Source organism: Athene noctua, chromosome 2, assembly GCF_965140245.1.
Source record: "Athene noctua chromosome 2, bAthNoc1.hap1.1, whole genome shotgun sequence".
Classification (NCBI taxonomy): Eukaryota; Metazoa; Chordata; class Aves; order Strigiformes; family Strigidae; genus Athene; species Athene noctua.
In genome coordinates this window covers 161,133,624-161,154,768 of record NC_134038.1, presented here as the reverse complement: position 1 = coordinate 161,154,768, position 21,145 = coordinate 161,133,624, and the positions used below count along the sequence as shown (strand labels likewise).

At 39.5% G+C, this 21,145-nt stretch overlaps 1 protein-coding gene across 4 annotated transcripts in view; it reads left to right on the top strand.

The window, feature by feature from the left end:
- HECW1 (HECT, C2 and WW domain containing E3 ubiquitin protein ligase 1) overlaps positions 1 to 21,145 on the top strand; it is a 265,816-nt gene that overhangs the window by 199,220 nt on the left and 45,451 nt on the right. For all 4 annotated transcript variants that reach the window (XM_074900896.1, XM_074900895.1, XM_074900893.1 and 1 more), the window contains 8 exons: positions 2,901 to 3,028; positions 5,654 to 5,775; positions 8,611 to 8,796; positions 9,599 to 9,733; positions 15,512 to 15,617; positions 15,812 to 15,908; positions 17,860 to 17,943; positions 19,026 to 19,135. In XM_074900896.1, the coding sequence (XP_074756997.1) occupies positions 2,901 to 3,028; positions 5,654 to 5,775; positions 8,611 to 8,796; positions 9,599 to 9,733; positions 15,512 to 15,617; positions 15,812 to 15,908; positions 17,860 to 17,943; positions 19,026 to 19,135 (968 nt within the window). The remainder of the gene's footprint in view (positions 1 to 2,900; positions 3,029 to 5,653; positions 5,776 to 8,610; positions 8,797 to 9,598; positions 9,734 to 15,511; positions 15,618 to 15,811; positions 15,909 to 17,859; positions 17,944 to 19,025; positions 19,136 to 21,145) is intronic.

Sequence of the window (21,145 nt, the reverse complement as noted above, 5' to 3'; positions counted from 1 at the left end):
AATTTTTGAAATGTTTTTCAACAAACACACCTGAGAATCATTTTAGGTGAGGCAACAGCAAACATAGACCTTGCTGATAGAATTAGCAGCAGCCTGAACTTTTGCTCTAACCTCAAACAAAATTTGGACTCAAAAATCACTTAGCAGTTCGAAAAAACTTGGCAACTTTTCTTTTTAAACCAATCTACTCACTTTTCAGCTTCCTGGTTTCATTTGTGGAAGGGAATGGAAAGACCAAAATATTACAAGGAAGCTTGGTATTTCCAGCCCTGCCAAAACCACAAAACTTTGGAAATTCAGCTTGAAAAAAACCTCATAGCTGGGATTGAGCCTAGTCCTGCTTTCCTTCTGTGCTTCAAGATTCCCATTAGCTGTACTAGGCACTTGAGGATACAGGGAATGCAAAACTGGAATCCAGGTGTTGGGCAAACTCCAGAGACATCTATACCTCTTTAAAGACACTTGCTCATTCTTTATAGCACTACCTGACTTGCTTACTTGTTAGCAAAGCAGGTAAGAACCCTTGTTGGTCAAGCTCTGTTGGAGAGGCGCTTTGCAGCATGTGTATATCTTGACTTGTCTTTGCACTAATTTAAAAAGAAATAAGTAACATAAGAAATTATAACCATAATAGGTAAGACAGCCACAGTGTGGTATTTCTAAACCTCCATTTCTTTGACAAATCACTTTGAAAGGAGACTGACATTTCCAGAGGCATTCCCATAACTTTTGCACTTTCAATGTTTTCTGCAATTACTTTGGCATTTTCTGGTATTTATATAAGATGATTTTATAATATTGAGACCCAAAAGAAAAACATAGCCTTTTGTTGGCATGCAGCTAGTGTTATTCTTTAAGGTTTGCCAATAGGGATTTTCTACCGTCTAATTAAATTGAAGCTACAAGGTTTTTTATAAGTGTGTTTATATCCCTTGATTATATGAACTTTTTTTTTTCTCCCTACCTTTTCTGTTGCATGTGGGTGTTGTAAAACTCCTCCAGTACTGGAATGGAAAGTTCATTCAATTGCCTGCAGTCAAGTGAATAAATGTGAAATGTATTTCTAAAACAGAAGGTTTAAAACTGCAATAAAATTCATGCTGTTGCAAAACCTACTATCAGAATTTCCTTGAAAAAATGTATGTTTACTTAAACTGTCAAAATACACACTAAATGTAGTTTCAAAAAACTTTTGAGTATTGGGGGACATGCATAGTATTGTGAAAGCATAAATCTATTAAAAATTTAATTATTTTTCATAATTATCTCCAGCCCTTCTGCCCAACATTGGGTTAGAGTGAGCTACTAGAGATGTTTGTTGAGGGGTGTAAAAGCCAAATCCTACCTGCTTGTCTTTAATGATCCTGTGTCACTTTGAGGAACTAATTTATGATTAACTTCTAATCTGGAATAAAGTGTGCCTTAGCAAATAAAGGGAGAGAAAGTAAGTAAAATTTGTAAGTCGGAACTTAAGATGAGGAAAGAAAAAAGAGAAAAATGAGACACAAACAATGCTGAATCAGATTAAATGCAGGCACTAAAGCTATCCTGGTTTATATACATATGGAAAAGCAATGCAGAAATTAAAAATATTGGGGTGGAGTAAAAGCTAATTAAATAATTTAAATATTGTAATAATTTAAATAATTAAGGTAACCTATTTTCTTTCTTTCCTCCTCTTTCTCCTTCTGCTTCTTTCTTTCTCTTTTGCTTTCTCTTCTCCTTATGCTTTCTTTATCTTTTCTTTCTCTCTCTGTATATAAAATATATTTGCTTATTCAGTACGTAAGACATATTCATAGCTTGCCAGTAGAACCAAAGAAATCTTGAATTGTCATCTTATTCATCTGTCTGTATGAGTGAACAAGTTAACTAGAATTCCTTTTGTGTAGTGCAAATTCAAAACACTGTAGGCCACTTCCAAAACCAGGTATATACTTTATTCCTGATCTGGTAAAGTATTCAGGATTGGGCTCATCCTCTGACCATGATCAGTCCCGTTGACATTAATTTATGTGGCAATTATTTCCATGATTAGTATGGGAATGTCATAGGGTTTTTTTAAAGGCATTTGCAGGTTTTTATTCAGAATTTTCTTCTGTTGTCCTCCTCACTGTTGTTTGCTTATCTCTATATTCTTTCCTCTTCCTTGCTCTGCAATTAGTCACCACCCAAGCTGAATGCCCAATCCCACTGATTTCCAAAAATGGATATAACACTTGCATCCTCATACTGTTCATTCAGCTGATGTGTTACATCCTATTGTACTCTTCTGTGGCTGTCATATCGATTAGATTGTAGCTCCTTGAGGTCACACCACCTACTAGTTTACATTCCATATTGCCTACTAAAATGGAAGTGTTCCCAACTGTTGGCAGTGCAGTATTGTAATAAATATTTTGTGAACACTCTTAATCGAGTAATTATTTACCTTTTTAGGGTTGAGCGAGTGCATCCAATAAGGTAATAAGAAAGGCTGAAGGGTACTCAGTGCATCACAGGACTGATCCTTACTTCATTGCCTATGCTGCCACAAGACTAAATGACAGTGGGAACCAGGATCTACCAGTAGTTTTAGGTTCCAGATGTCCAGATGTTGTAAAGGAAAGCCTAGTAGCAATGTGTAGCCCAAACACCTGTGTTGACCTTTGAGCATTCCTTGCTTTGCACCCTATTTGCTAGTCAGTGCAAAATGCCATATTTGCAAGAGTAATGGTTGGCCCAGGTGTGACTAGCTTCATCAGTTGAAGGAGAAGAGTTGCGTGTGCTCTTAAACTGTCATATGCTGAAGATAGAAGTATTGGAATAATCCAAAACCAGTTCTGATTGTTAAGTTAGAAAGTACCAGAAAGCTCTTCTATTAACTAAAGCACGTTGTTCTTTTCTCTGAATGTATGTAGATACCAGAATATCCAGCGAACTATTGCAACAGAGCGGACCGAAGATGATGCTGTAGTAAACAGGGTGGAGAGAGTTCCCACTGGAGGAGGAAGCGACTCTGAGGCAGAGCCTTCCCAGCCGAGCTCAGGTATGGGGAAAGTGGCATGTTTAGTGCCAGTCAGTTCTGGGGAAATGTGCATTTCCACGGGAGGCTGGAACTTTATTATACTGGGTTGCAAAAACTAGTTAAAGAAAAGAGGTTTGGACTCAAAGGTACAGGTTTTAGACCTGAAGCTAGGTACAAAGGTAGATAAGAAGGCCTCAGTTCTTTTTTAACAACTAGTAAGACAGTCAAAGCATTTTTACTTTAGTAAATTAAGAAGGAAATTTTTTATTCACCTTAGTAGTTGAAAAACAGTGCTGTCTTATTTTTGCCGCAGCGTGATTTTTATCTTGGAGCATTGCAGTTTATTCTCTCAGGGGACAGCTTCTGCGCTGCCACATTTGCCCATGTGGTCACACCTGCAGTGGCCCTGGCGTTGAGTATGAAATACTTGTGTTTTTAAAGCTGCAATTTTATGATAGCTATGAGCTGACCTAAGTGTGGGCTGCCTCTGGAGGAGGCACAGCTGTCTTTTTGCTCATCACTTACTCATGTGACAGGACCCCATACCGGAGCAGAGAACTGATCTGCCTGAAAAATAACCTTGTTTCTTGTACTTAATGTTGTTTACAGCCATCTTTGTACTTAATGTTGTTTACAGCCATCTTTGTACTTAATGTTGTTTACAGCTTTCATCTGGCTCTTTAGATGACCAGACAAGAATGAGTGTCACTACAAAGGAGGAGAGGAGAATGTGTACCCAGGACAGGATGGGATGGGAGGAAACTTTTTTGTTCTTTTTGGTGGTGGTCATACTCTGTTTACTTAAAACATATGAGAAACTACAGCCTAAGTGTTCATTTCAGCTAAGAAACACCAGCAATCAGACTAGTGCCCACTATGCAACTTGTGGACACGCAGAAGTAACTGTCTGCTTTGTTTGAGAACTTGCACCACCAAAATTAACAGCCAGGTCTTGTCCTCTCAACCATTCTTACTTCCACCTAAGTTTGTATTTTGTGTTGTCTGCTGGAAGTAAATCTGAATTCTTGCTATCCTTTTGCTCCCTCTTTAACCAGCATTGGCAAAAGGAAAGAAGCAGCACAATGTCTGCTTGAATTTTCTTAATGTTGCATTTTGAATGGGAAGAATTACACAGCGAAAGAGTGAACTTAGGTTTTTTTATTAACAAGAAAAATACTCAGTTTTGCCTGTTTGTTTTCCTGATCCATTAGGTGTTTTTAGCTTGAAAATCAGTTTTGACCAAGAAAGTTTAATGTTTGATATTCAAAGCTTCCTTGCAATCCTTTATATTGCAATTTATAGGAACCTTTTACCTACACTGGATCTTATAGCTAGAAACCAGTCCTCTCAATTAGCAGCTGAAATGGAAATGAGTTACACATTGTATTATTAGTATTTAAATTAAAGTAATGTAGTCATTAATTTTAATATGTATCGTCATTTACTGACATAGCCTACATAATAAAATAGTAATTTAATAGGAATTGCTACCAGTAAGTATTTAGGTCAGTTATGTAACAGTCACTTTTTTGTTTTAACCCCGAAGAGGTAATGAGTATGGTATATGTCATCTTAAGTGATTAGGAAATGGTTTTTGCTATAGATAATTGCTTTGCTTTTAGATAAAAAGTCAATATTTTGTAAAATGTCAAGAAGTAAAAGGTCAAGGGTGATGTAAACCACACTAGAATAAGAAGAAGCTGCAGTATGATGTATTTGCTATTTGTCTTTTAATTTAAATGAAAAATGACAGAAGGAATACTATTTAGGCACAGTAATCCAGATTCTAAGACAGAGTAAATCAATTTAACTCCACTGATGGATCCGGTCTGGAGTTTTAAGTGGATAAAATAATATGATGTGTCTAGCAGGAAGGAAAAAAAAAGTTATAATCGATAAGAAAAAGATGGGAATCTATATTTATTCTGTTGATGACATCTGCATCCAGTTTCCTTGGACTGCAAATAAAAGTTGGCTTGTATTTGAAAATGCCAGAACTTCACATTCAAGCCACAGTTCCATGGTAGGAAGCATTTTTCTGGTGGCTGTAAAAGGTCCAGGAGTTCCCATCTCTACAGCGTTTTCTTTACCATACAAGTCCCCAGAACCATGGACTTGCCAAAAATAATGCAATTACAAGTAAAGGACAATGCTTTGCAGCACCAACATGGATGTGAGCGTGAGAGGGCTTCCTTAACCCAGTCCTGATACCAAATGCTTTCTGCTGGTGAACCCCTCAAGCTGGATGGGGAAATCGGATCTCTCTAAAACCATCGGTGGGGGGAGCTAGTCAGGACCTGGGTGGCAGTATTGAACCAAATCCTCAGCTGGTAAGCACTGTTGTGGTCACACTGATATTTAGACACAGCAGTAGATATGACACAGAGTTTTATAACATCCAAGTACAGAAAAGCGTCCAGCTCCTGCCCTGCTGCTGTAAGCGCTGCACCACTAATCATAAGGAGAACATCTACCAGTTTGCCAGCAGGCTTGTCTTGGAAACACAAAGGAGGTAAGTGCACTGGGCAGGATGGCGACTTTTTTGTACTGTCACTTTTGAAGCCGTTCATTAAAGGTTAAATAATAGACTGCGCTTGCCACTACATTAATAAGATTTTGTTGCTTTTCTTTTTTTTTTTTGTCCAGAGATTAGGAGAGAAGGTTCTCTTTCTCCTGTGAATTCTCAAAAAATCACCTTGTTGCTGCAGTCTCCAGCTGTGAAGTTCATCACCAACCCAGAGTTCTTCACTGTGCTGCATGCAAACTATGTGAGTAATTACAATTTGGTCTCTCACACTACTGATTTCTGAATCCAAATGCTGTGCCCCAGGCCTCTGGGAGGAATGCATAGTGAATTTGAATGGCGTGACTTGGGGCTCAGTTGTCCTTTTTGAGCACCAGACCAGGTTGGGGATAGTACAGGCAGGCTGCTCTAAGGAGACTCTTTCTGGGATTCTGTCTCACACAAGGAATTCCCTGGTCCAGAGAAGTCCATTAATGTCATCCTTCCAGAGTAAGCAGCAACTCTTGGTTTCGATTTGGTTGATTCTGTTCTCTGTTGCTGCAGGGAGTGAGGTTGTTGCCTTTTGAGCCATGTTCCTGAGAAATCTTACTGAGATACCATCAAGTCTCAGGGAAATAGAGGGGAAAAAATTATTAACTCTTGCAGTTTGCACTCCCAAGAAACAGGTGGGCATAATGCAGTGAAAGAAATACTGATTTGAGTCAGTGTAACTATTTTGGAAAAAACAAGAATGAAAATGAATTTTTTTTTTCCAGTAATTCAATAAATCTGCATGTTGTCTTGCAAACCTGGTGTGGAGTGGAAAAAAATGTAATGATAGGTCAACCTGGAGGAAGGAGATAGGGAAATCTCCCAAGGAGATGCAGTCTCCATTTTCCTTATCTTGAATGTAGTTCAGCTAGGCATCTACACATGACTTCTGAATATTTGGAAAGTAATTCATTTCTGGGTAGGGATGACCTTTCTTTTTGAAAGGAAAAGAAAACACTTCAGCAGTTGCCTCAGCACAGGTCTTTTGCTAACCACAAACATCAAGTTTTGGCTGTGGTGCTTTGTGGGTTGAAGCCAGCTGTCCACCTCCAAGCATCTGCCAGAGATTACTGCCCATGAAACCCTGCAGAGGAAGGGATATATTAACTCATCTGACATTACCTGAGCTAGGTTACAGAGTGCACATAATTTCTTCCGTTGACAGGGTGATGTATGATCATTTATATCTGGGAGCAATATCATTTTCATTTGGCATAGTTGTTTGCAAAATGAGCAACTGCTTCCATGGTGGTGTACGGAACAGCTCACAAGAGACTGAATCCCAATTTTATTTCTCATCAAAGTAAAAAAAGCCAAGAGAGGCCTTCAGTTTGAGCTTATAAAGTTGTCTCTAATATGAGAGCCAGAATAATCTATTGAAATGTCTGTCAAATGGTCATACAGATTCCACTTGTACAGAAATAATAACCCACATAACTTCTGGCTTAACATGGTTGTAATATTTTAACCACAAGCCCCTATTAACATTTCAAGCTATTAATTATGCCAGTGAAGTTGGGACTGGAAAATCCACCCGTTGGAATTAAAAGGGAAAGGCTCACATTTTTCATATACTTTATTTCCACTGAGGGATAAAACTACATTGCATTTTTTGTTTCCCTAGTACAACTAACATATACACAGTCACTGATCACACTTTAGATCAAAATACAACTTCTGCCAAGAGGAGGAGGCTGGGACCTTAGCAATCTGTGACCATGAAGCTTTCCTGGGTTATAACCAGGTCATATCTTCAGGGCAGAGATCATATCTCTGTGATTTCATAACATTTACCAACCCTTGCCATAATTAGGGACCCTGTGCTGCAGGGAGTATTCTCTTCTCAGCACTACCACCACAATAAATCCTTACGTAGTAAAGATCATATTTGTAAATTTGTTTTATTGCATTATAGTGGCTAAAATGCATTAAATGTACACAGGAATTGACAATTCAAAGCTGTTGGGTCAGATTCTCTGGACAGAGTACAGGTGTGCACACTGGGACTCACGCCACTGGAGACACGAGGCCTCCAGTGATCCTTTATTAATCTAGTGAGTGATTAAATCATTTGGGCTGACCAGCAGAACCACTGCACTCATTTTCTCTCTAGTGAAATGCTCAGAAGGGTTATAGATTTTTCTAAAGTTTCCTACCCTGTCTTCAGGAGCTTTTTCCCTGAAGTAAAAGATCCCAAGAGTAGCCTGTGGATGAGAAAAAGTGTTGTTACCACAACTGTGTTTTGGTTCAACAAATATAGTTCAGCAACAGCAGCAACAAATATAGTTCACTTGGGCCCCTGTTCTGCAACCAGATCAGCACTATCTCACTCAGAACTGCATCAGGACGAGTTCCCCTAAGAGGTTTATTTAATGCCCACTGTGAGATACAGCTAGCTGCCTGAGGGGTGGTGTTCGTCTCACTCATGAAAACGTCTCCATCTGACACACTTTGCAGTCATTGCAGAAACAAATATTTAGTTCCAGGAAATGATCCATATCTTCCAAAAATAGACAATTGAAAGTGTCTGTTTCTGTCCTGTGGCTATAAAGTGACCATAAATAAGGTAGCAAGCTTAGATGCAGACATCCGCACTGCAGTCCTCTTTAGTTCATGAATCCTACCACATGCATCTTAATTTGAATTATAGCATAAATACATGTTCACAGCTGTCCTTGCATCTTGCTGGCATCATCTAGTCTCACAAGCAGTGTTCCTGTTGACCAGCGAAAGCAATGAAATAGGCACAGCTACATCCATCTTGAGAGTGTGGTGTTTTAGCTGACCGTCTTTTTGGAGTGTGTTAAAAAGGCAGTTTATGCACAAACTAACTGTGCACAATGTGTGGGATGTTTCCCTTTCCAGATTGTATTTCTTAATTCTAGGTGTTCATGTAAAGTACTCGTTACAATCAAAACAATGAGATAGAAATGATTCTTGACTCTAACGGGAGTTGCTTCAGTTCTTTGGGCATATGTCCCATGAAATAACCAAATATGGGGTTTGACATCAGAACTGGTTTTCCTCACTTTTGTTTTCCATTTCATAGAGTGCCTATCGAGTCTTCACTAACAGTACCTGCTTGAAGCATATGATTCTGAAGATCCGTAGAGATGCTCGTAATTTTGAGCGCTATCAGCACAACAGAGACCTGGTAAATTTTATCAACATGTTTGCTGATACCCGACTGGAGCTTCCTCGTGGCTGGGAGATAAAAACTGACCAGCAGGGCAAGGTAAGAGCGCCAACAAAACTAATCACTCGTTGAACACAGCACGTCAGTCTACACAATCACTAAAGGTTCCTTCCTTCTTGATTCAAAATTGGTGAAAGTTTGGTTTAAACAACACAAGCAGCAAGCCGAGTTATTTTAGAAGAAGAAAAAAGCTTCAGGAACAAATGTTTTGAAGCATAGTGGTGACCCTCTAGCTTTCACACCATATCACACCATACCCAAGGCAGCGTTGCACTAGCAAAAAAGCTTAAGTCAAGACTTTAGATCCATCATGACTGCAAAATCTGGTTTAGTATCTCTGCCTTCAGTGAAGCATTGCTGAGTGACTTGTGGAACCACTGCAAGTGGATAAAGTGGTAGTAGCCCCAGTAATTCTGTTCTCTTCTGTCTTGCTTACTTCATGGCCTTTACACATGATTTTGACCTACATAGCTTCCAAGAGCTAAAAACCTACAAGCTTTTCCAAGAGCTATTCTAGTTTCAACAAAGAAAGTCTTGTTGTTTGCTGATAATCTTCTGACTGTACGTAAACAGGGTATTTCTGACACGCAGTTGCTAGTGATTTTCACTTTACAATCCCACAATAACAGAATCACAGAATCATCTAGGTTGGAAAAGACCTTGAAGATCCTCCAGTCCAACCATTAACCTTGCACTGACCGTTCCCAACTCCACCAGATCCCTCAGCGCTGGGTCAACCCGACTCTTAAACCCCTCCAGGGATGGAGACTCCACCCCTGCCCTGGGAAACATCAGTGTTGTCAGTCTTCTTACAAAAAAACATTGTTCTTGTGTGTTTCAGTCTTTCTTCGTTGACCACAATAGCCGTGCTACCACTTTCATAGATCCCAGGATCCCGCTGCAGAATGGTCGTCTCCCCAATCACCTGACTCACAGGCAACATCTTCAGCGACTTCGTAGCTACAGCGCTGGAGAGGTAACTGTGCTAGTATCAATACAGTTACTTTTGATAGCAGTCTTCTGTAGAATTAAAAGCATTTCGTATCTTTAAAATTCATTTAAACAGACTGTCTTGTGGATTTTTATCTTCCAAAGAAAATAAAGGACTTTTTTTTTCTTTTTGAAGTGTTTACCTCAGAGCTTGCTGGTAATAAAGGTTGATAGTTTCAGAATAAAATAATAAACAAGTAAAACTAAATAACCAAAGTGAAATGATGACAAAATACATCTTAAAAGAAGAATCCGTATTTGACATCCTAGTCTTGCTTTAGTAAAGTCAAGTCATTCATTATTTTTATAGCCTGATACTTCAGCAGCCTCATATGTTTCTTTACTCCCCACTGTGACACTGTGCTCTGAAAAGATATACTCTCTATCAGTAGTGTAGTAATGTATGTTGAGGTTTGCTTCCGTAGCTTTCAATCACATTGAACTTTCCTATGTTTCCTGGGGATGATTTTTATCACTGAGCGCCATGGGCAGGATTGATAGCAGCATAAATCCTGGGTTTGTATTGTTGATTTAAGGAGGTTGATTTAAGTTGTACCAGCAACCAGATTTGTCATATGGCAATCCATACAGTTGAAGATTTGTAAAGGAAGCTAAATAGGAGCAGAGATGAATTATGGCCAAAGGATCTTCCTCTTCCAGAAAAACATCCAGAGAAATGCTTGTGAAATTAACACAATTTATTGCAGCAGGACCAGTCTGAACACCCCTCACTGCCAAATGGTGTTGGGATCAGGAGCTGACTTGGTGAGGACTGACTAGTGAGGTCAGTGCTTCACGACCAAAGGCAGACCAGGCATATGAGTAGTTTGGGTAGGTTTTCCCCATCTTGGGTGAATATGGCAACATACTTCCTGAAGACAGAAGTGTATCAATGGATCTGTTTTCAGTCATATCTTCCCACCAACTTAGCAACTTCCTCCTGCCAACAGCCTGCGGTTTAGTGTTGCTATTGTGACTAAATTATTGACTTGAATGTGACAGTCACCTGCATGATGATTCGTATTTGGGCCCATGCTTGCCTTGGGGCTTGCTTACAAATTCACCTTGTCAGGGACAGAAACACCGCTGAGCAACTCAGATGACCTAGCCCAAAAAATACACTTGTTTCTGCAAGTGTTGGGCAAGGCTGGCAAAGAACAATTTGCAATAAACCCGAAATATCAAGTACAGGAAAGGGAGTGAAAAGCATTGAATACTTTTGAGTACTGATTCTCTGGGGCAACTACTCATTGAAGCCACTGATCTGGCATGATCAGCCAATGGAACGGGGCCTTCTGTCTTGGGAGCAGTCAGTCTGGCGCCCTCATCTCACGGGCTCTGTGGCCCGGGTCCCACAGTGCTTCTGCACCCTTGTCGCAGTCCGTAGCTCCCTCTCTGGAAGTATCTGCTGCTCCACTGGAAGGACTCCCATTGATTTCCAAGGACTTTGGATCGGTGCCTAAAAGCCCACCATTTACAAGGAAGAGATTCAATCCTTTGCAACTCAGCTCATTTATTAAGAGCTGCACGTTCCATGCCACTTCTTCCAAGTATATTTGGATGTGGTTTTGTCCTATAAATCATGTCTGTAGGGACACACTTGGGGCTTTGTCCTGGCCATGTGTCAGCTGTCTGCAGTCCAGCTGGTTTCTTTGCTGAGCAGGTGGTGTGGCCTCTGGAATCTGTCACCAGAACAGTATGAAGGACCAAGAAAGACAACCACCAGTTTTGAACAGTACGTACAGATGTCAGATGAGCTGGAGGAGAGCAGAACAGCACAGCTTCAGTCATGATTGTTGGTGGGTGCCAGAGCGGGTATAGGAAAGAGCTGGGGAAATGAGAAGAAAAGCTCTACCCCCTGCCTTGGTGCACACACCTGACATCCTGCCCAAGTGCCAAAACGAGTTGCCAGAGTGTAGACTTCCCAGGGACTTCATGACAATGAGTGATCAGTAGAAGAAAGAGCAGACAAAAGCCATAGGCCAGATGAGCCCAAAGTGGGGAAAAATAAATACCCCAGCTTCACACACTCAGTGATGGCTCTTATCCGAGTCACCATAAAGAAATTATTATGATTCTAAGAAACTGTGGTCTCAACAGCGGACAAAAAAGCCAATGTAACATCTGGAATTCTTAGAAAATTAATAGAAGTGTTCAATCTAGGAGAGGACAGGCATTACAAGAACTAAGTTTTGGTAGTAAAAGCCAAGCCAATTCAATCAAAATAAGGCAAGGGTAAAATTCAGTGAGAATAGAACTAATAGGAACCATAGAAGCTAAAGATCATGTGGGCATTGGGTCTCCACTTCTTCATACTTTCAGGCCAAAACAGTACAAAAGCCAGTTTTGTCTTAGTCACCAAGTTTCCAGGCTCTCTGGCGAGGGGCAGTGCAGTGAATACGCTGTGGTGTTGACGTAAAAACTGTGATGTCCTGCCCTCCCTTCCATGACATCCATGAATCTTCTAAATCCTTTTTGCTTATCATTTTTGCTAATCATTTTTGCTTAAATATGGCCTTGATTCCTGCCTAATAATCTGTGGTGTTGAACAGAATACCTTGCAATACTAATAAAGAATTGATTTTTAGTATTTCAAATGTACTTTTAAAACTCCCTCATGAAATTGGAACATAAAAATACGCTTTCTCAAATATGTCAGTTTTCTTTGTTTTATGACATTTAAAATTCATTCTCAGTAGAGAACAGAAATAGCAATTACACAGCTTCTATAGAAGGCTGGCTGTTGCTTCCAACAACTTTTTACTTTTTCCAACTTTTATACAAGGCCTACCCCAACCATTAACAAGCCAAGTGGAGATTAAAACTGCCCTTTTTCCCTTAATCTCTATATGGTGGGCTTTTTTTTTTATTTTTTTTTTTAAAAATTATTTGTGCATATAATATTACTCCATTTCCATCTTCCAAGAAAGAAAGCATCCATTTTGTAAATTAATCTGTAATATTTATGCTTTTCTTCATGTCGATGTATTCTCCTAAATGAAGGACCTCTGTAAAAATTTTTGATGTCCACCTGAGTAGATTCTTGATATTAAATGGTATTATATATCATTTTGACAAAAATGCTACAGATTCTTTACTAAGCACTTCTTTAAGGGTATCAGTCTTTTACAGGGGGAAAAAAAAATGCTGCCTGATGCTAATCTCAGTTACCTGATTTTTGAAAGAAAAGTTCAGGTAGCTTTACTGGCCATCAGTAACTAAAAGAACATAGGTCACCAAGTGCTTCGTTTTCCTTCTGCCACTACTATAAACAGAACAGGTCAGAAGCACTTTCCATTCGCTCTAAGGGACTTTCCATCTGCAGTGGAAATCAACATGTATGATTACAGGGTAGAGATTTTAAAGACCAAGAGGCAAAAGAAGCAGGCATCCATAATGGAGAGGCAAGAGTTTCTGGTTAGCAAGAAAAGCAGAGGAGGTACTGGAATATAGCAGTATATAAATCTTACTGATCCAAACCGCAACAGGCAAGTGGCAGGATTCAAACAGGCAAAAGCCTCTCAAATCCAGCGGTGATATAAAGCCCAGGAAAGGGTATTATATCATTGAAAGGCTCCTGTGATAGTTTGGACTTTCCACTCTGGTTGCAGCATCCCAGTATCAATTGCAAAGCTCTTAAACCCTGCCATAAATCTGTCAGATTACCCTGCATTAGGTGAACCAGGTCACTAAATCATTAGAGGGGTCACTATTTTTTTTTTTTTTAATTAGAGAATAGTGTGCTAATCTAAATTAAATGATTAAATTAGAAAGTCAAACTAGACAAGGCAATTGTGATTAAACACTGAATTGGAGCAATCAATTGTATTATATTAGCTAAAAGATTGGAAAGAGGAGTGTTAGCAAAATGGAAGTTAAATAGACAGCTGGGAATTTTCCTGTTGTGTTGCCAGAGAAAAACTGTTTAGAGGTATTAACATGTAAAGACCATGATCCAAGCACAGCATTAACAGTGTGTAATGATGGTGATGAAGTACAGCACCACAGTGTGCCATGTTAAGGTGCGTACACAACCTAAGTTTCCTCCTTCTTCCACAGCATAGAGCGAATGCCATAAAGGCCACATGGTACCTGGGTCACAGAGCAAAAGCTGCCCAAGCCTGAGCTAAACTTGCAGTGTCAGCTGGCCCGTGGGGGCTTGAGAGGGAGACAAAGGCAGAAGGTTTAGCACAGCACAGAGGGACTTAGTGAATTGTGTATGACCTGCTTGAAAGTTCTTCCTGTTTTTAAAGGTGAGAAGAGTTGGACCAAGGTTAGCACATCAGTCCATTAAATACTGCGGGCTTGACTGTTGTCCCTGACACTGGGATTACTCTCTCATAGTCAGCAGATGCATACCAATATAAAATGGGTGCAAGTGAAATCATAATTGAGCAAAACATTCATGTTCCACTTTCACAGCAGTTTCGTGTTTTCAATTACAGTATGTTTAATTAGAGTCATTAAGATTTTTCATTAACCTGTGTATTGACACGTATCAAATGCATTGACTGGTATCTTGTTACATATAAACATTTTATGCTTTATGTGCTCCAAAGGCAACTTGCCAGTCACATTTAGCTTCTCAGTTTTCATTTATATCCAGTTGGAAGACCTGGCGTTTGGCCGTACCACTGCAAATGGGTTGGCACCATTTTCCTGGAAGCAGAGCTAAGCATTTAAAATATTGGAGTAGGGGCAATTTCTTCCTGAAGTGGTTGCCAAGTACTACAATTTGTGCAGTGAGAAAGGAACAGCTATTAGCCCAGTGGAATGGCAGTTGGAATTTCTGACACATTTTGTCCTGATACAGGGCGTCCTCACACTGATTTTGTATAATAGCAGTGCTCCTCTGTTGGCTTCACTGCAGCCATATTCTGGAGGAACACATACTGAGAGAGAGGTGGGTAACCCTCAGCTTGCACAAGTCCCCAAAGAGTTACCCAGAAAGTAATGACCTACTGAGGACAGATTGCCAGACCTCACTGTATGTTTTTTAATATCCTCATACCTAAGTGCTTTCCCACCTTTAACGTATCTGCCCCCCTGACATTATTCCCTTCACTAGATACTGTGTCTAGGACAGTGGCATTCTCTAAGTGCCTCAGTTTAGTAGTGATAAATTGCCTTCTTACTACTCTTTTTATCAGCTCTTGGGATTATGTTCTTTTTTCAGTGTATACAATTCAACTTCTATTTCTGGTTATGCAAGTAAGGCAACCCACTTTTGCGATGATACAGCCTTTTTCTGTCCTGTGATCTACATAGATATACCTTCCTCATGTTATTTCCAATATTAATTTTCCCTTCAACAGTGCTGAGTGAATATGTTGCAGTGTTGTGGGTTTTTTTTCTTTTTTCAAATTAACATTGCTGTGAAAACCTTGAAGTAAATGCAGTTCTGTTAGAACAAGAGACTGCATGATATTACAGAGATTTTATTTTTATTGAACCAGAGGACTCCACTGCAATACCTTTATTAACTTGCATTTACTTCTGGATTCTGGCACCTACACTGCCGCCTCAAAACGGTGTGATAGCTGTGGATAATGGCATCCCTCCATTTGGAAGCACAGAATTACCTGTCTTTTTAAAGTTGGCTGAAGTATAAAGCTATAATTTTGATGTAGGCTTTCTGCCCTTCAGTCAGTCAGCATCATGGACCATCCTGAAGGTCACAGAAGTAAAGATGACAAACCTTTTTGCTGACTGATGTGCTACCAATGGTCAGTTTTGATCATTCTTTCCCTTTCCTCTGATGTAGGCCTCTGAAGTCTCTCGGAACAGAGGAGTTACTCTGTTGGCCAGACCAGGCAATAGTCTCGTAACAGCTATTCGAAACCAGCACCATCATGAGACATTACCTCTGGGTAAGCCAAGTTTCTCTTTTCTTTTCAAAGCAGTGCTCACAAAGATGCTTCTTAGAACTTCTCATCAACCACATGCACTGCTTCATGTTGCCCTGGGCAGTGCAGTCAGTGTGCCCCTGCACAGTCATGGTGATGTCACCAGCCTCACTCAATGGTAAATAAAGCTTCTGTATTATTTGTTTTTCCTCTTCCAGCTTACAATGACAAGATTGTTGCATTTCTACGCCAACCCAACATTTTTGAGATGCTGCAGGAACGTCAGCCCAGCTTGGCCAGAAACCATGCACTCAGGTACCCCCTTTTTCCAGACTGCTGTAACCAAGTTCCAGGAAGGACTTCTTGTAGTGGGGAAAACCAAATTCTAATAACAGTAGTACAAAGGATGAACTTGGGCTCCATATGGAACTGTCACCATTAAAGAGTAGGTGTGGGCCACCAGAATCTGTGTAGTTACTATAGTTATCTTTCACAGACACCCAAGAAGTAAGAAGAACCAAAGAGCTATGGGCAAATAGTGACATATCTAATTTCCATTTTAAGTACTACTGAATAGCAGAAACTCTGTCTTTACCTACAATTATCACTTTGCTTTTCAGAAGATAGAGTTAAAATTCTGTTTGGATGGAAATCAGCAGCAAAAGTCCAGTAACTTCAGCAGAACCTGGATTTTACCTCATGGTTGGATTTACACCCATGGCACATAGTCACCCTAGATTTTATAAGAAATAGGAACATTATGGAGTAGATTGTACTCCTGTCTTTAATCTTTCTCACTTACGACTTAATGGTACTCCTTTCCAAAGTAATTAAATTGTATCTTTCTTATGCCCATTCCTTTCCTATTAGGTTTAAAAAAAAAGAAAAAAGAAAAAAAAAAAAAACCAAAAAAAAAAAAACAGAACCAAAAGCCAGTACAATTAAAATTCATTCTAATTCCAAATATTAATTTCAGTTGTTTTGGCCAAGAGCCTAAGCTGGCATTTGTCAGCCTCAGCAATGCCAGTGTGCACCATCTTAGTTTGTAGTGTGTAATAAAAAGTGCAGCTTTGTGGGACTGGCGAAGGAGGGGAGGAAGAGCAAAGGAAGGACCTTCAAGCTCCTACAGTGCAGTTTCTGCTGATAGCCTTACTGACTCATCCTTTATCTGTGAGGCCCAGACAAAGAGTTCTTTGGGTGTAAGGGTTAGACTTCCGTTCTGGAAGAATTAATACATTCAAATAAAATGAGGGAGACAGAATGAAAAATGCTTCCAGTACTCAAGATGTACATTTCTGTAACTGAGAATTTTTCATCTTCACCATCAAATTATTCCAGACTTTTTTTTTTTTTCTCAGCTGTGATTTGAATTCTCGTTTCTCAGACAACAGATGATGCTTTTATCTCCTTTTGAGCAGAGAACAAAACTGACTAATGATAAGGACTAGACAGCTCAGCCAGTGTATAATGAGATCTGTAACAGGATATTGAGCCCTTTGCCTCCAGGTCATTCCTTTGATTATACCTTAGGTCAGGAGTGATCCCAAGCTATCATCTAATGCTCATACAGCAGGTATTAAGCAAACTCTTAGGAGACAACTGTCCATCTCTTACAGGGCTTGATTCTGCAATACATTACAGCCCCACCCAGCAAGCTACTAAATCACATCCTTGACCTGATATTAGAATAAATATGCAAAACAGATTGGGGTGTAGATCTGTATCTTCCATGGTCCTAATCTGCTGATAGGATCCTATGTTTCCCACTCCTTATTAGCATTAATTTAAACAAAATGTTGATTTTCCACATGTACCGTATAACCTCTCAATTAATATCAAGTCTATGTTAGAGTGTTATTTGCCAGATAGAACTGACAGAGGTAAAGAAAGTGGTATGATGTGAAATTCTGTTAACGAAACGTGGCATATTAGTTGTAGCCTTAAACAAAAAATCTGTCTGTCAGTGACTAGCTGTAGCACTACACATGAGCTTCAAGGACTAAGAATCATTCTATTTCTAAAATACGGTATAAAAATCTCTTGCTTTTGGATCAGGAAACTGAGTGATATAAATTATGTTTTGCAAGTTTGTTAGTGAGATTAGAAAATGAATCAGGCAGTTAAGATATTTGCCATTTTTGTAAGAAGAGAAATAGGAACTGGCAAAATATCAAGAAATAATAACTATGCATAGTTCATGCCTTGATAATGGCACGTTTTCTTCTTTTTTTTTTCTTTCTTCTCAATAATATCAATTCTGTTTCAGGGAGAAGATCCACTACATTCGGACAGAGGGTACACATGGGCTTGAAAAGTTGTCCTGTGATGCAGATTTAGTAATTCTGCTGAGGTAATCAATTTGATCAAAAGCATCGTTTCATTACTTATGGTACCAGAGAAGCTGGCTGGCTCTTTCTCAGCATAATTGAAAACATTTTGTTAACTCCTCCAGGTTATTTGTAATTAGAATAGGATTCATTGTTACTGGTAGTTGCCCAGAGTAATTCAGCCAGAGTATATCTGTCAACTCTTACTTCCTGGAAGGCAGCCTCCATCCATGCAATAAACTCCATCCCCAGCTAACTCTAATCAATATAGCTGTTACCACCAAGTAGCAGATAAAAAAGAATCAGGTCAAAATGTTTCCTGCTAATGAAAAAATTCTTTTTTCCTTTTTTTTAAAAAAAAAAACAAAAAACAAAAAACAAAAAAACAAGGAGGAGAAAACTTGTCTTCTTCAGTACAAGTAAATAATGTAACTGCTCATGAAATTGCTGGTTTTACCACAGCTGTGCTACCCACACATCTAGGGCCATGTCACACTAATGAAACCTCAGTGTACAGTGCGATGAGCACTGTTTGGGTAATACAGATAAGGCTTCAATTTTTACTTCAGTTTGGTCTTTAGGTCCTAGCTACTTTTGTTCAGCAGAGATAACGATTTACTTTATTGCCTTGGTCTTACATGGAAAATGTTGCATTACCCAGGTAGTTTTGGTGTGCCATATAGCACTGCCTAACACAAGAAGTTTACAGCTTATTCCCATCAACTGAATCCAAATGGTCAAAGAGATGAGATATATGAAAATGTACGACCCAAGAAAAACAACTTGGGAGACAGATGTGTGTATCTTTGCTTCTCACCGCTAATGTGTTGAACTTGTCCTCATCTACTACATAGACTCGGATCCTTAGTCTCTATCAGTAGATTGAGCCACTGTGTTAGCATGAAACATCTAATAAAATTAATTTTGGTTTTCGTTGTTACTGGTGACCATGCCTGATTTGGGAAACTTGTGGATTTTATGAATCCGTGAGTTCAGAGATGTCCCCAAACTTATGACCACAGCAGACTTGCACCATACTGCATATTTACATTCCTTCATGTGATGAATGTGAACCAAATCTCTCCCTATCACTTTTTCCATGCAGCCTTTTTGAAGAGGATATTATGTCCTACATACCACTGCAGGCTGCCTTCCATCCTGGTTACAGTTTCTCTCCTCGCTGCTCACCCTGTTCATCACCCCAAAATTCTCCAGGTAAAGGGATGAGGAAGATAATACAAAATCTTGTATTTGTGGTATTTCTCCTAATAAACACAAAAGGGCACTTGAAATCTGACCCCAGCTGCTTTTTTGCTGAATCAGTTGCCATTGCTCTTATGTATCTGTTGAAAAGTTAACAGTAGCCGAAACACAGAGATGAGAAATTGCCCATATGGAAGAAGGTATTTTCCTGCTTCTTATATAATTAGAAAGGATTAGGATAAGAGAACGGTGCACTCCAAACAGAACACACTGGCATGGAAACCCATTCATGTTATGACAGGAGCAAAGAGCAGCTTCCAAATCAAAAGTGCATTGCACTACTTCCAGTACTCCTGTAAATTTCAGTTTCCTCCGCTCGGTGTTCCAAAGACTTCTCTTCTTCCCAGGACTCATCTATTTTAAGACCTGAGGGGATCATCTTGATCATCTAGTCTGACCTCCCGTGTTGAGCCCATTAACTTAGGTTTGACGGGAAACATATTTTCCAGAAAGACATGCTGTCTGAGAAGGTTATTTCCAGCTGTGGTATGTCTCTGTAGTTATTGTTTATGCTATAGAAATTTGAGGAGCTAATGTCTCCCTTTTGCCAAAATACACAACCTCCCCCCGCCCAGTCTCACTGCATGGCTGTGTCCAGTGGCCGGTTTGAGAGAACCAACAGAAATGTGATCTGAAGAAATCCATTTTTGGCTGAGGTTTTTAAACATTCATTTAAATTATCTGGTTTCAAACAAAATTAATGGACAAAAGACATTCAAATTTCGGAGGTGGCTGTGGAAAATTGGAAGGGTTTTTGATGTGAAGAAGTTAAATGCTGAAGCTTTGTCTGTAGGAGGACAGTGATTTGTCAGAATGTCCTATTTTCATTAATGAGTTTTAACACCATTATTAATACAGTTTCCCTCCTCTACATCAGGACAGGTCATAAGCAAGTCTCCTGCAAGGCAAAAATCTAAGTATTGGGTGAGAACATGACTTAAGAGAATGTTAAAAGGACTGCACTCTGGTTTTTACCTGTTCTAGTGATTTCAGGCAACATACTGTGTGCTTACTTATTTCTGCCACTGGTTACATAGCCCATGAGAACACCCATTCTCTTATGTCCTGGGGGAAAAAAAGTCTAACAGAAGAAGTGTCGCAAGGGATTCTCTTTGCACTGTGTGTAAATAGGCCTTTCTGGTTTACCAGCAGAGACAATTAGTAAAGTCCTTCCCTCCTGGCAGCCACAATACTTTGTGCTCCCACTAAACGTAATTACTTCTTTTTTTTCCTTCCTGTGAAGGATTTTCTGACAGATTTCTCATAAAAGGCCTTGTTTTTATTGTCTTCTGTAATGAGATAGGGAAATGGGATTTCATGGATCCATTCTTGGGCCCTTTATGATATGGTGCTTGTTTATACAAAAGGGCTAATCAGCTACTTTGAGAATGCAGACTTCAAAACAAAGCAGGTCCCAAACTGCTAAAAATCTGCTGTCTGTGTGAATCATGATAGGAAAATGTAGCATTTCTTGCTGACAGAAATCCTTGATGCCACAAAAGGGTTTTGTGTTGATAGCTGGAAGTGTTTAATATACAGTCTGATTAACACAGGGAAACCCGATTCCCAGCTTGGCTAGGGTGCTAGGCTCCAGTGAGAAGCATTGCTTTGAGCTCCAGAGGTTTAATCCTGCCAAGTAAGGAGATCTATACAATGCAGACGAGAGAGATCTCTTAAAAGTGCAAAAGGAAAAGAAAACCTAAATACTGTGAGTGGGAGTTATGCATGTCAGCCTCTCATGCCTTTCTGATCCTTGAATTTCCATTCAGATCAATTATAGTTAAAGGCTGAGACAACACAAAACCACAAACAAGGTAAGTTTAACGATTCTTTTAGTGAAGAAGATATACCTCCTGGAAGTCATTTCAATCACTGAATTATAGGACATTACAACTCCATTAATGCTAGGTAGAACAAGATTAATACCGAGTGCACTGTGTACCTATAAAAAGTTCCTAATGC